Source organism: Lepidochelys olivacea (assembly GCF_965140295.1).
Source record: "Lepidochelys olivacea isolate rLepOli2 genome assembly, chromosome: 4".
Classification (NCBI taxonomy): domain Eukaryota; kingdom Metazoa; phylum Chordata; order Testudines; family Cheloniidae; genus Lepidochelys; species Lepidochelys olivacea.
This window is the reverse complement of record NC_140414.1, coordinates 39767381-39782522: the sequence shown is the minus strand read 5'-3', so window position 1 is coordinate 39782522 and position 15142 is coordinate 39767381. Positions and strand designations below refer to the sequence as shown.

The window sequence follows — 15142 nt, the reverse complement described above, 5'->3', positions numbered from 1 at the left end:
CTTTACTGCATTAGAACCCAGGATCAAAGGAATGATAGCTTCATTCTGGCAAGTAAGAAAATGAAGGAAGTCATGTCTCTTTGCTACCTACCAGGAGAAAGGTCAGCTCTTGTGTTACATTTTTAAATACAAAATATTTTAACAGATTTATACATATTTAACTTTTATTAGCTGTGTTTTGGAGAATTATTGCCGTGGAGTTTAAAAGGGTTATTGCTTGGCCAAAAGCCTGGCTGTTGCATTTCTCCAGGAGAAAGCTGATAAAAGAGTTCCTAATACTTGTTTTGTAAATGCACTTAGTGGAGTGATTTTCCTTCAGTGTTTTAATATGTTCCTGAGATCATGTACATAAATACTTCTCTTGGGCATTAAGTACAATATCCATATCCTGTTAAGTATGTGTATTGAGGATGTGTTCCTGACATTCTATATTGCAGCCATATACTTGCCTAGCAGCACTATTTAAAGAACATGAGTTCTTGAAGTTGTATTTCTCTTTTGAGTGTTAATATCCAGAACAGGACTTTCTCAGGACTTTCTCAGGACCTTCTGTTTTCTTATCTGTAAAACCGGTAGAGTAATACTTAGCAACTTACCACACAGGGGTGTTGTGAAGGTTAATTAGTTAATGTCTGTACAAAACTTTGAACATGTAAACCTCTACATTAATGCTAAGGTCACCCATCTGCATATAATCATACTTCATGAAACTAAATGCCTTGTGATCTACTAGATTAGCATGATATGATACAGAAATACTACTTGACAAGACTCTATTTCCAACTGTGTATAATTATAACAAACACATTTACAGTATAGAATGGTACAGAAATTAGCTAGTCCACACAACACCCCTCTGATATTGGGTAAATATCATTCCCATTTTATAGATGGAGAAACTGAGGCACAGAGACATTAAGGCCCTCATTCAGAAAGGTATTTAAGCATGTGAATCCTTCCATGGATTTCAGAAAAATGGTTTGATCAATGGAACTACTCTTATGGCTAAAGTTAGGCATGTGACTAAATACCTTGCTAAATCAAGACATAAGTTACTTGCTCCCAGCTAGGGAAACCACCCCTGCAGGCTTCAGAGAACAAAATTTTATTAGACACTGTTTCACAGCTTAGTCACAAACCCAAACCTGGAGCTGAGCTGTCACAGTTCCACTGAGGGGCACAAGGCCCCAGTGGTCTCCTCTCCCACGTCAGCACTGGCTGAGGGAGGGAGTAAAGTTTTACAGTGCACTTGGATCCTTTGCAAGGGATGAAACCTATTCCAATGAAGATAATATTAGGACTTTATAATAATAATAATTAATTATATATAATAGTGTATTTTATTGCTAAGCACTTAATTAAACTTTACTTATCTAGAACTAATTTCCCCCACTACTGAGATGCAGCTGTTTCTGGAATGACTGGAGCAGTGCACAATGTACATGACTGATTAGGGCAGGACTCACGTTGGGATTTACATTAAAAGCATGATGAACACCAAGAACCTGGTGCTCTAATTCCTTTGATTATGAGGAAAGCTGGGCTTCTGGATTTGCCCACTTCTGAGCATAATGCAATGAGCCAACTTTGTGAACAGTAAGGAGCTGTTAATCTTCCATATGGCACAGAGGGAGAATTTGCAATAATGAATTTGTTTTTGGTTCAAGTCTGCACATTCTCCCCCCCCTCCCGCCCCAAATTCAAATCCAGACCAGGGCACTAGTGACCAGAAGTGGTTTTTCTGGCTGATGGCTCTTTGATCTGTGTGAAATTAGTTGTTGTCCAACGTCAAACCCCACAAAACCACCACCACAGTTGACACTGGTTGGCAGTCTTGTTGGCAGTCTCGAGCAGAAAAGACAAGAATTGTATCAACATGGGGACAGAACTACTCTTTTGCCTTTACAGATGGTGCTCTGTGGGTTATTGCTGAGGCACACTTGCTGGGCAGCCTGGGGAAGGCTGCATTCTTCTGTCCATGGCTGTACCTGTTTTGGTGGATAAAGTCTCCAGGGCTATAAATGCAGCATTTTCAACCATCATGAAATTCACTCAGAAATATTGAAAAAAGAAAAAATATCCATATGGAACTGAAACTGCTGTGTGATCTCCATTATGCCCCGTCCTCCATACCATTTATCCTCCCTTCCTTTTCTTCCTTTTGGATTTAGACATTTGGTGTTGTACACTGAGAGACAAAGAGCTGATGCAGTAGTTGTCCTGGGTGTGGGGAGGTATTATATAGCATCTTGTTAAGTTTTCTTGTAATTTTACTGGTTGTTGCGTTTCCCCCAAGACCTCTTCCACTTGGTCTCCCAAGAACTCAGTTCACCTCCAGTCTTGTCACTCAGGTTCCTTTATTTGGCATAAGGCAAAGTTACGTGGAGTTGATTAGACTCAAGCAAAGGGGGTGGGTGGAGTGTACCACGTATCCAAAGTTACACAGCATACCTGTTCCTTTAGACATTACATTTACTATACATTGCATTACATGTTTTGGGAGGTAACTGTACACTGAAGGTAGGGAGAACTGGTTGGTGGGTGTGTGTGTGGGTGTGTGTGTAAGAGAGTGAATGAATCCACATGAACATATCTATCTACAGCATCTCTCTTTCTGCTGTTCGTCTACATGACAGGCATATACAGTAAAACCTTACCCTAGTGCAGAGGTCGGTTCAGAAGTATTTGCTGAGGGGTCCAACAGAAAACGTTTCTGTGTGACCTTCAAATTAGCGTCCACACTCAATACAGGGTATCCCATCTGCCTGGTCCAGGTGTCCATCACTTCCTTCACTGGCTTACCACTTGTCTAAGAATAACAGCAGATGGTCTCACTAAGAAAGCTAAATCAGACTGAAGAGGGAATAAAACTCTCATCCTGACTGGATGGGAGACCAGAAAGGGAACAGGTTTCCCTCATTAATGTTAGGGCTTTGTTCCTAACAATTCATCAAATAAGACGGTAAGATTAGCTCAAAAATATTTGTTAAACTCTTTCATGGTGCATGTAACAAAAGAAAACTAATGAGCTGTCAACAGAGACATTTTAAATACTCTTGAAGAAAATAGGGTTAAACTAGGTCAGGGTTCAGGCAGTAGGAGGGGCAAAGAATATTCCCTGCCCTTGTGGCTTGCTCCTCTCTGTGCACTTCAAGCTCAAATGATTTTCCTCCTCTGCTGCCTTCTGAGGAGGGAGTAGAACACAGGAAGGACTAACTGAAACTCTAGCACTATTGGCGAATCTCCTCTACAGCAGAATTCCCAAACTGTGGTCTGCAAGCCAGTCCTTCCAGGTGCTCTGAAGAGAGCTGAGTTGCTGGCTCTGTCCCCCATCCTCCAGACAATTTCAGATAGGTGCTGGTGGAAGGAAGGAGGAGCCAGCACTAGGGACTGCTGTTAAAATGATGGAGCTGCCCCCTCCTTTCCTCTTTACCCACAAACTCAAGTGCAGCTGCGTCTCCGACTGGGGCCATGGGACTTTACCAGTGCCCCTCCAACCCACCATGTGCTGGATGGAAAGGAGCCAGGTTTAAGGTGTTGTTCTCCAGGGCTAGAAGGTTCTGTGAGCAGCAGAGAGGGAGAAGAGAACAAGGAGAGAGCCAGGCTGGGCAGACGAGAGCCTGGGACTAGAGGGAGGGCAGGAGGAGACACTAATGCAGAAGTTGGGCATAATGGCTATCAGGAACCTGGGTGAGGGAGGGGGAGAGGAAGGCATGTGGTGTCTGAGTAAGGAGCTGGGAACTTGGAGAGGCAGAAAACAGGTGGGCCTCAGGAGGCAACTGGGGAGCAGGATAGGAAGAAAGCACCAAAACCTGGGGACAAGGACAGAACCAAGATCTGGTAGGAAATAAGGGAGCAGAAGGGATCCAGGGTAGTTAAACTGGCAGTCATACTAAGTGTTTAGATCAGTGGTTCTCAACCAGGGGTATACGTGCCCTTGGGAGTATGCAGAGGTCTTCCAGGGGGTATATCAACTCATATTTGTGTAGTTTTACAACAGGCTACATAAAAAGCACGAGCGAAATCAGTACAAACTAACATACTGACAATGACTTGTTTATACTGCTCTATAAACTACACTGAAACGTAAGTAGAATATTTATATTCCAATTAATATAATATATTATATTATAAATTATATTACATATAATTATATGGTAAAAATGAGGAAGTGAGCAATTTTTCAGTAATAGTCTGCTGTGTTACGTTTGTATTTTTATGTTTGATTTTGTAAGCAAGCCGTTTTAAGTGAGATGAAAGTTGGGGGTACACAAGACAATCAGACTCCTGAAAGGGGTAACAGTAGTCTGGAAAGGTTGAGACCCACTGGCTTAAATACTGTTGTGATGAGCGCTGTAGAAAACACTACTATAGAAAGAATCATGTTAGGGGAGTGTGTGTGCATTTAAAGGAGACTGATGTGGGCAGATAGGTTGGAAGGGTTGCAATTTCTTGTGTATGTGCGTAAAGAATTGTTTTGCTCAATCAGTTTCCCCTCACTTGCTCCCAGTTCCAACCCACACCCAAGCAATTTTCCCATGCAAAAAATGAGTATTGTATTTACTAGAGGGATGAGATTTGGAGTTTGCTGTGCTGGGGGAGGCTGCCTGGGATATGATCTCTCTACTAACAAGATTCACAATATGAAAAAGTTTGGGAAACTTGGGAAACCCTGCTCTGTAGGATGAGTACAGAAACCTTTAATAGCAAGGGTATTAATTGTTACAGACCATACCTGTGCCAGGGATTCCCAGAAATCATCTGTCTTTGCATTCCGGAAATGGTATTTCTTTAGGTAGTCCTAGAAAAAGAGAGAAGAAAGTGTTTTAAATAGTTGCATGTCCTTCCTCACCTGTCAAAACAATGCACATATTGTAATGTTATCTGTAGAACTAATGTGCAGAATTCCTTCCTAAGAGTGGTGTTGTTCCTAACCAGCAAATACTTTGAGATATATGTACATTTGTTTATTTCATTGCTTTCTGCACAGATGGAAAGTAGAAACACTTTCCAAATGCAGGGTCCACAGGTTGTTCTAAAAAGGAGATCTCGGAGATATCTACTCCTCCCTGTATAAATGCAGGGTGGGAGCAGTTGTTCCCACTCTTCTGCCTTTGGGAAAGCCAGAAACATTGAGAAATGATTGCACACTGAATTATAAGTGTCCAAAATATTAGTCCATATGACTTACAAACACCATTTACCAGAGAAAATTTGGAGGGCATGAAAGATCTTAATGTCAGCCAGGATGAAGTGTGATTTAATTTCTACACGGTCCAAAGAGAACCAACCTCTTCTTCCTTCTGGAAGCTAATTTTGGGTCCATTGTTTTTATCAAAGTTTTATTAATTTATATGTCTCAATTTAAAAACAAACCGAATCAGCAAAAACACAGCTGCTCACTGATGAGACATTTGAAAGGGTGGAATAAAGTTTCCCCATCATCCCTGTCGTGTGTGTCTGCAATAAATCAAATGGAACCATATTAATCCAAAAGCATTTCGTACTTCCCAAAGGACAGGCCTATTCTTTAGGTGGGGAGTCAATATTTTCCAACATGATACATTAATGTGCAATATATTAATCCTTGGAGAGGGCCCTAGACTTTTTCTTTGTTTACTTGAGTGGACAAAATGTAGTTTGTTGTAAATTTCTGTCTTATTAAATAGGTCACAAAAAGAGTTATTTTAGGGGTGTCTAAAAGTGGAAATCAAAGTTGAACTATGATAATTTGGACAACTGCATTCTGTGATCGAAATGTTAAAGGTTTAACTGATAACTAATAATTTGCTATTTAATGATTTGCTGTTATGCTTAAATATTGAATGCTAGAATATGCTATCCCCCAGTTCAGTGCTACTCTGAGACTGAGACACATCAAGTAGTACGTGGTATTTTCTTTCCTAGCCTGCCTACAGAATGTTAGGTAGGTGGTGCTGTTTGTTTCAATCTCAGCCACAGCTGTTCCTGTGCTTTTATAGGGAAGTGGGTAAACAGGAAGTATTTATCACGGCAGCTTGTGCCTATAATGTAGAGTGTGATTGAATATTCCTGTCTATGTAGAACTGTCCTTACGGATTGTATGGAAATGTTTTTGCTGTGGTTTCAATATAATCAGTCAGCTGGCCAGCCAGGATGTTCTCCCAGCCCCTTCGTATCTTAGCGCTGTCAATTCTAGCTTGGGAGCAGTGACGAGAGCACTAGTGTAAACGGGGCTCAAGCATCTGGCATCAGGCATGACCATATTCTGAAGATTCACTTTGAGGACTAGCTCAATTGTGAGAGATTTCTTGAAAAATGCCAGTGTAGCAGCTCAGAGATCTTTGGGGGAAGAGGAGGAGGTAGGTTGTTTGTGTGTGTGGGATAAGAACATATTTAATAACCCAGGAAACAAAGGCATCATGATTAATTATTTAAAGATTTCAGAGAACAGCAGTTATGCTCTCTATTTTTGGAGAGGACCCCAAGTTCTCCAGTTTTCTGTTTTGTGTGTATGGTAGTTGTCATATATCCTAACAATGTATCCTAGCCTCTTGGTAGGGTTAAAGTGAAAGAGGGCTGTGGGGTTGGTTATTTATTTATTTATTTATTTTTCCAGGGCAAATTAGCACCATGCATCTGGATTGACAGATGTGGAGTCACTCTGTTTTCAGGCTCTGGCTTCCCTAATTGCTCTGAAAGAGGAGTTTGTAATGGCCTTCAACTTTTTGCAGGTGCCAAGTGAATCAAGATTTGTAAAGCCTTCAGACAGATTTTTGTAAACGGCATAGCACAACTGGGTGGTCTGGAGGTACTTGGTGTTAGGAAGATGCAGGAATGCTTTGGTAGCTGGGTGACTAGGTTCTAGTTATTACAGATAAGAGCATGGGGATAGAGTATTAAGGAGGAATCAGGAGGGTATTGTTAGATATCATGTGCCTAGGGCAGGGGTTCTCAAACTGGGGGTCAGAACCCCTTGAGGTCGCGTGGTTATTATATGGGGGGGTTGGGAGCTGTCAGCCTCCACCCCAAACCCCTCTTCGCATCCAGCATTTATAATGGGGTTAAATATATAAAAAATGTTTTTAATTTATAAAGGGTGGGGGGGGGTCATATTGAGAGGCTTACTGTTTGAAAGGAACAGGAGTACTTATGGCACCTTAAAGACAAACAAATTTATTTGAGCATAACCTTTCGTGGGCTACAGCCCACTTCATCAGATGTTGTAGCCCACGAAAGGTTATGCTCAAATACATTTGTTAGTCTCTAAGGTGCCACAAGTACTCCTGTTCTTTTTGTGGATACAAACTAACACAGCTGCTACTCTGAAACCTGTCATTATGCAAAGTATTTGAAAGGGGTCACCAGTACAAAAGTTTGAGAACCACTGGCCTAGAGTCATCACTGGCTGGTCTTCAAACACACATACAACCCTGCAGTTCAAATTCCAATTCATTGTGAGTATGAATTTCCACTTAACATTGCTACCTAGTCCCACTGCAAAAGGTTCCATAACTTCTATATCATTACCAAGCTGTACCACCATGCTGGAAATTTGTTTAACCTAGCTTTTATTGTCTACACAGCTTTTTCAGATGCAGTTGAGGGAGTTAGTGTATCTACAGCCTGAAAAAATTAAAATTTATATTAATTGGAGTAAATGTTAGTATATAAATGTTAGGAATAAATGTTTTAGTACAGAAATAGTTATCTAAAATTCTAATGAAAACATCAAAAGTGAACATATCACATTCATTTTTCTGAGTAAAATCTTTCCCTTTGCCACATATGGTTTATTTTTGTTTCTGGCATGTTTTACTGTAGTTCATACCTGACATCCTTTTTGAAAATTTGCTGATGTAATCCAATCTTGAAGCATTCTGAGAATTGATGCTCCCTACATACAAAAAGAAAGGGAATAAGGTCATTTCACACCTTTTTAAAACTAGATTTTCATTACTTTAAAAGACTTCACTAGAGTTTATATTTCATTGAGCAAAAATAGAAGTACTCTATAGGGATAAAAATTTAGTTCCTTATTTCTGCAGAGCATTCTCTCTCACTCTCTCACACACACACTCCTGCCATGATTTCAGATCCTGTTGTGAGACTTTGAATAAGAAATTAGAAGCCTTTAAAATGCTGAAAATCTGCAGTTTTAGATTGTACATTGGCTCAACTCAAGGCTTAAATTATGCTGGAATGATGACCTGGCATAAAAATACCAGCCTCTGAAGCAGATTGACAGGCTCTGTGACACTTACTCCAAAGAAAAGATCTTGGTGGGCAGGAGGAGACAAAGTGAGATAGGGGCCTTGGAAAAGGAAGAGGGTGGGGGAAGACACCAAGGTAGAAGAGAGAAATAAAAATGGACAGAGGAAATAACAGACAGGTGGAAGAGAGAGAATGGGACAGCCACAAAAAGAAGGAAAGGAAAATAAACAAGACCCAGCATACCACTTAAAGGTTAGTAAATTTTATTTCCCTGGCAGAGAAAAAGGATAGCTGAAAAAATATTTTGAACTTTAAAAAAACAGCTCACTCTCCCATGAGATTAGCACTTATATCAGTCCTCAGTAAGCCTTGACTCCATTCTTTATATTACTAGGGATGACAATTTGGACACACCCGTGTCACTGGAGTGGTCGTTAACATTGAGTAGACTTATGCAATCGTTAGGACTTGTCTATATTAAGACTTAGCGCACAGCAACCCAGGGTATGAATATACAGTGCACTAGCCTGCTGCATGCTGAATGGCCATGTGAACCGTGCTACCATGCACTAAAAGTTCCATAGCATGCTTTGATGTAGAGCAGTGGTTTCAAACAGCAATAGACAAGTCCTTAATTTGGAGACTTTCTTTTGCAATTTATTGTTGCAGTTCTCAATCTGGCCGGCAGATGACTCTTTTCCAATACAAAAATAGCTTTATTTGTTATATAAATTGGAGAGGTTGATAAGCATCAGAACTGATTACTTATACAGACTACAAGGTCACTTTTATAAACCATGTAGAACAGTGTTTCTGATCCTCATAACCCTCCTGACTGCCTTTTGCAATCCCCTTGAGGTTGTGACAATGGAGAACAACACCACAAGTTATATAAACCCAGTTGTTTGCATAACTTTTCTCTCATTTGGGCCAGCTCTTCAATTTACACTAAATGGAATAGCTCAGATGAAGTAAATAAAGAGACGCTGATTTATACCAGCTGAGTAGCTGACCCTTTTTTATTTTTTTGTAAACATACATGCTATCAGCATATTTTTATAATTGCTAGCCTATGCCAGAGATATTGTGCGGTTGCACATGTGTAAATTGGGAAGTTTTGGTACCTATAGTTCTTTAGCCACAGGGTTCAGAAATGCTGAGACTCTCAAGCTCTTTCTGAAGTAGTCTTATTTAAAATATTTCCTCTGAAATTTTTTTTATCAATATTAGAGCTAAAAATATTATGGAAAATTCAGCTGTTATCTGAAGACAATGTATTAGACTGTCAAACTGTGAGGGAGATGAAGTGTGATAATTCAAGTGCAAATCTCAAAACAACTTTAACTGTGGAGTCACTAATACTAGCTCTATTATATGGTCAAACTGTCTTTTACCTAACTAGAGACAAGTGGGCGAGTTAATACCTTTTATTGGACCAACTTCTGTTGGTGAGAGAGACGAGCTTTTGAGCTTCCACAGAGCTATTCTTCAGGAGCCAGGGATATAATTTATCTTGAATCTGAGTATCCTCACTTTGTAGATTTAACTTGGATGATTCTTATTGTCTGTAGGTAAATCTCTGATGATAAGATTAACTAGTTGGCTTCCTTTCAGGTAACACTCAAAATAATTAAGAAAACCTCTTATGAGAGTGTGTGACAGTTGACAACACACCATTTGGAACTCGGTGTCAATTTAATCAGAACACATAAAGAAGAACACATGAAGAAGAACTTTGTGGAAGCTCAAGAGCTTTTGTCTCTCACCACAGGCGCTGGCTTTTGTTTTTGCCAGTGGGTGCTCCTCTCCACCCCTTTTCCCCCCCAAGCAAGTGGGGGTGGGTCCTTGGGGTGGAGTGGGGGGGCAGGGCCATGGTCCTGGCACCAGGGCCCACAAAAGATTAATCTAGCCCTGCGGGTGTTCCCTGGTTTTTTTCAGTAGATACTTGAGCACACACAGGGTCAGCACCGATGTCTCTCACCAACAGAAGTTGGTCCAGTAAAAGATATTACTTCACCCACCTTGTCTCTCTGATACCCTGCAACTGACACAGCTACATCCACACTGCATTTTACCTAATTTGACTTTTCTACCTATGTTGTGCCCTATCAATCAGATACTGACCAGGTATGTAATTACAGAGTGTGCTGTGATGACTCCATAGACCCTAAAAAATTCATTGCATCTTTAGATTGTATAAGCATTTATACGTGTTCTGATTAAGTTGACATTAAGTTCCAAATTGCGCATTAATTGTCAACTGTCATACAATTTCATAAGAGGTTTTCTTAGTTTTAATATTGAAAATATATCCCTGTCTCACTGTTCCCAAACATGGCAGATTTCAGAGTAGCAGCCATGTTAGTCTGTATTCGCAAAAGGAAAAGGAGTACTTGTGGCACCTTAGAGACTAACCAATTTATTTGAGCATGAGCTTTCGTGAGCATCCGATGAAGTGAGCTGTAGCTCATGAAAGCTCATGCTCAAATAAATTGGTTAGTCTCTAAGGTGCCACTAGTACTCCTTTTCTTTTTCCAAAATAGTGGTTTATCTTAAAACATTCAATTTTGTGGCAACTATGTAGGCACAAAGGGGAGGATGGATTAAAGATGGGAGTTTTCTATTCAGTTTCTTATACAGCACAGTACCATCTGGTACCTTTAAAAGCTGTAGAAAACAAGAATGTGTCTCTTACTCACTGCATTGGTGAAACTTAAATCAGCTTTAGGTCCAGAGTGTCTGATTTTACTCTACATATATTGGCTATTGTTGGTTTGATTGAGACCTTCAGGGTTGCAGGAATGCAATTTACCTAATGGTTTGGCTACTGGACATTTATGATGCAATAAATACTGATTTATATTGTTGGGTACAGGCACTAACAATTGGAAAAAAAACTATAAAAAGTAGCCTACTTGGGTGTAGGGCTAGCTAATAAAAAGAGATACCTAACACTCAAGAGGATTTTGTTCTAGACATAGCTGAGGCTAAAATCTGTGACAGATACATTTTTGCTAAGCATAATAATGAAAGTCTTGAGGCAAGGAATAGGCTGGCTGTAACATTAGCAGACGCTATGTTAGAATTTCTGCATACAGGGTTCTGAAGGAAAGATACAAAATCACAGTCTATAGTTTGTTCACTAAGGATTTAATGAATTCAACTCAAAATCTTAAGTCTACTAAATTTTGAGTGAAATCAGATTTTCAAATGCAATTAATTATTGGGAATCTCTGAATTCTTTAAGTAACTTCTCTCTTGGAGTGCAGTGTGCAACGGAGAATTTGAATGATTAGAGGAATCCTTATCTATAGCATAAAATAGGAAAGAGCGGTAGAGTCATACAAGAAGTTGTTAACCTAAACGAATTCAGTATACTAAAAACAGTAAATCTTTTGCAGTAAGAAGCCACTGGGTCAAATTCTTGCCTCGCTCCTACAAGTGTTCCCACTAAAAGCAGTGGCCCCGTCTAAAAAGGTCCCCACTGTCATTAACAGTGTTTCAGCAACATTAGGTACCCTAGCTTAGAGGAGAAGTGCTCTCCTACAGACCTTGGGAGACAGGCCAGTCCTCGCTTACAGACAGCCCCCCCAACCTGAAGCAAATACTCCCCAGCAACTACACACCGTACAACAGAAACACTAACCCAGGAACCAATCCCTGCAACAAAGCCCGTTGCCAATTGTGTCCACATATCTATTCAAGGGACACCATCATAGGACCTAATCACATCAGCCACACCATCAGGGGCTCGTTCACCTGCACATCTATCACTGTGATATATGCACTATGTGCCATATGCCCCTCTGCCATGTACATTGGCCAAACTGGACAGTCTCTATGCAAAAGAATAAATGGACACAAATCAGACATCAAGAATTGTAACATTCAAAAACCAGTAGGAGAGCACTTCAATCTCCCTGGACACTCAATAGCAGACTTAGAGGTGGCCATTCTTCAACAAAGAAAACTTCAAAAACAGACTTCAACGAGAAACTACAGAACTGGAATTAATTTGCAAACTTGACACCATCAAATTAGGCTCGAATAAAGATTGGGAGGGGCTGGGTCACTACAAAAAATAATTTCCCTTCTGTTGATACTCACACCTTTTTGTCAACTGTTGGGAATGGGCCACATCCACCATGATTGAATTGGCCTCGTTAGCACTGACTCCCCACTTGGTATGGCAACTCCCATCTTTTCATGTGCTGTATATTTATATCTGCCTACTGTATTTTTCACTTCATGCATCTGATGAAGTGGGTTATAGCCCATGAAAGCTTATGGCCAAATACATTTGTTAGTCTCTAAGGTGCCACAAGGACTCCTCCTTGTTTTTGCTGATACAGACTAACACGGCTGCTACTCTGAAACCTGTCACAGTGTTACCTGTCACAGGGGAACTTTTCAGAAAAAGGCTAGTGCAGACACAGGCTGATTGTTTGTGATCCCCATTGTCTTTTGTCTCCTCCTCAAACCCCCTTTATTATAGTTAAGATTATAATGCGAGGCCTCTCCTACCTTGCTGTATGATATGCCATCAAATACAGATGTTATTTCAGCTGGAGATGACACATTGACCACAATAGGGTGAGAAGACAACAAGGAGTCGTCCTTCAGCACAGGCAGCACGTCGTCAATTAACACCTGATCAAGCTGGTAAACAGAAACAAAACCAGGAATATAATTCTTACTCAAAGAACAAATAGTTTATAACTTTAAATGGAAGCTTCCAATCTGCTTTTGGTATATGGAATGTGGATGGAGGAGGCATGCAGACTGAAATTTCACCTCCTCTGCAGAACAACTTGTGCATTAGCACTGTATTTCTAAGATGGGGACCTCTTTCCTCTGCTATGATAAATTACCTCCTACAGAATCCTGTTTGAACATGTGTATCTCACAACACAAAAGGTCAGCAAGGCAAAAAAGGGAGACTGTTACCAATTTCAGTTTTGAGACACAGCACAGATGGCTGTATAGAGGTCAGGTTGAGGAGTACGTAGGGTTTCTTCAGGAACTGTCCCTGTTTTTTGGTTTTTTTCTTCCTTTGTCAGATCCAGTAACCTGTCATCCATATTCGCTTAATTCCTGATTAATAGATGAATGAGACTAAAGTTCTGTATAACTTTGTTATACCATTCACTAGTATACAGCTCTATGCCTTAATTAAATACTGTGTCTAGATTTAAAAAGGGGCTACATAACTTCATGATCAATAATAACATGTAGTTATGTATGTTAAAGTAAGAGTAATGGAATTTCATACTTCAGGTTGTAAAGAGATTAATCCAGGATGAGGAAGGATTTCCCCCTTCCCTCCCCCCGCAATGTACAGCACAGGATTGCACAAATGAAAGAGTGAATAATGTTTTTTTGGCTTTGCTTTGGAGTATCAGATATGCTCTTGTCACTGCTAAAGTAAATGTGCCAGTGATCGGTATTTTGCTGAAAAGGATTTAATGTAATAAAAATCTAACAAACTAAAGCCCTCCCCTCTTCCCCCACCCTATATATAAATAAAAGTAGGAATGCATATGATAGCTAGAGTCTCATATTAATTTGGTAGATACGGGCCATGGCATCTGTTTTTGACGGACAACAAAATCACCTAATTCATACAAGCAGTTATTAATCCTCAGTGTGTAAAATAAGCACCTGCTTTCCTTTTCTTGTGTAATGCTGACAGACCCTGCTCATTGGTGGGCAAGTTCAAACGTGGGACCTCTGGAGCTTAGTTGGCTTTTGGCTCATGCACTATCTGTTACCTAAGGCTGTACAGCAAACTCATTAATATCTCTCTGTCTCTGTCTCTCTCGTGGTCTCAGTGCTACTAGAGGGGACAGAACACCACACCCAGGAGGTGTGTGAGTTACACTTGCACAATTGTAAAGCGAACTAATTAGTTCAGCTTCACTGTTAGCAATGTTGGGAACTTTAGGATAGACAGGCCACCTGCAGTCACTACTGTTTTAAGCATTTTTTTTTATTAGACTTGCTCTGAGTATGGTTCTATGTCATAGTGCTTAAAACAATTGCAGGAGCTGGATCTGGAGAACTGATTTCCCCCCATTAACCAAAGCTGTAGAAAAAGGTTTGGATCTGAATAAATTCACCCTAAACCCCCTCTTGCCAATCCACCAGACTTCAAAGGGATTCACATTCCAGGTTGCATTGTGGTTGTGTAACCACACACACACACATACTCTTCAGCTCTTCTGAATCAATAAAAGGAGATGCTCCATCTTTCAGGAGTAGGACTTTTATAGCCACTTTGCAAAATTACCATGACCAGGCTCAGAATCTACTTATGATTCTTTACTGTGATAATAAGCTAATATTTTACTCACTCATCAAAACATTACTCTCCTCAGGTGAGCAGAACTTTGCAAGTCTTATAGACTAGTTTCAGACCAAAACCTAGTTAGCAGGACAATTTAGAAACCCAGCAAGTCCTTTCACAGTCCAGTCAGTAGAGGCCTGTGGTATACAATCACACAAGTCAATTTGTTCAGGTATCTCCTTTCTCTACATAGCTGCGTGCCACAATAATTAAGTGTATGTGTATCCACTACGTGTCCTTGTTTTCAGTGTCTGTGACATGACTCTTCTTTTCATTCTATTTCAAAATAAAAAATATAGTGTAGAAATAATTACCATTTGCCAATCAGTTTCTGCAACATTTACTCCCAGGAACTCAAAGTAACTGGCAAATCCTTCATTTAGCCACAAGTCGTCCCACCAGTCCATGGTCACAATGTTTCCAAACCACTATAATTGTAAGCATTAAATATGAAGTGTTAGCCACCGTGATAATTGTATATTATAGTTTTGCAAATCTTCATGCAGTATCTTCATTTGTTTACATTTCTTCCTGTTGCCAGGAGGAAGAATTTGTCGTAAAGCTAGGTTTTTAATGGGAATTCAGATGATGACTCACATTACT

At 40.1% G+C, this 15142-nt stretch overlaps 1 protein-coding gene across 1 annotated transcript in view; it reads right to left on the bottom strand.

Annotated features, from left to right (window-relative positions):
• The window catches only part of ENPEP (glutamyl aminopeptidase), a 46979-nt gene that overhangs the window by 12622 nt on the left and 19215 nt on the right, over positions 1–15142 (bottom strand). Inside the window, exons 6-10 of the mRNA XM_084625648.1 lie at positions 14854–14967; positions 12718–12852; positions 7811–7876; positions 4736–4801; positions 2658–2809 (exon numbers count right to left, since the gene is read on the bottom strand). Coding sequence (XP_084481774.1) covers positions 2658–2809; positions 4736–4801; positions 7811–7876; positions 12718–12852; positions 14854–14967 — 533 coding nt within the window. The remainder of the gene's footprint in view (positions 1–2657; positions 2810–4735; positions 4802–7810; positions 7877–12717; positions 12853–14853; positions 14968–15142) is intronic.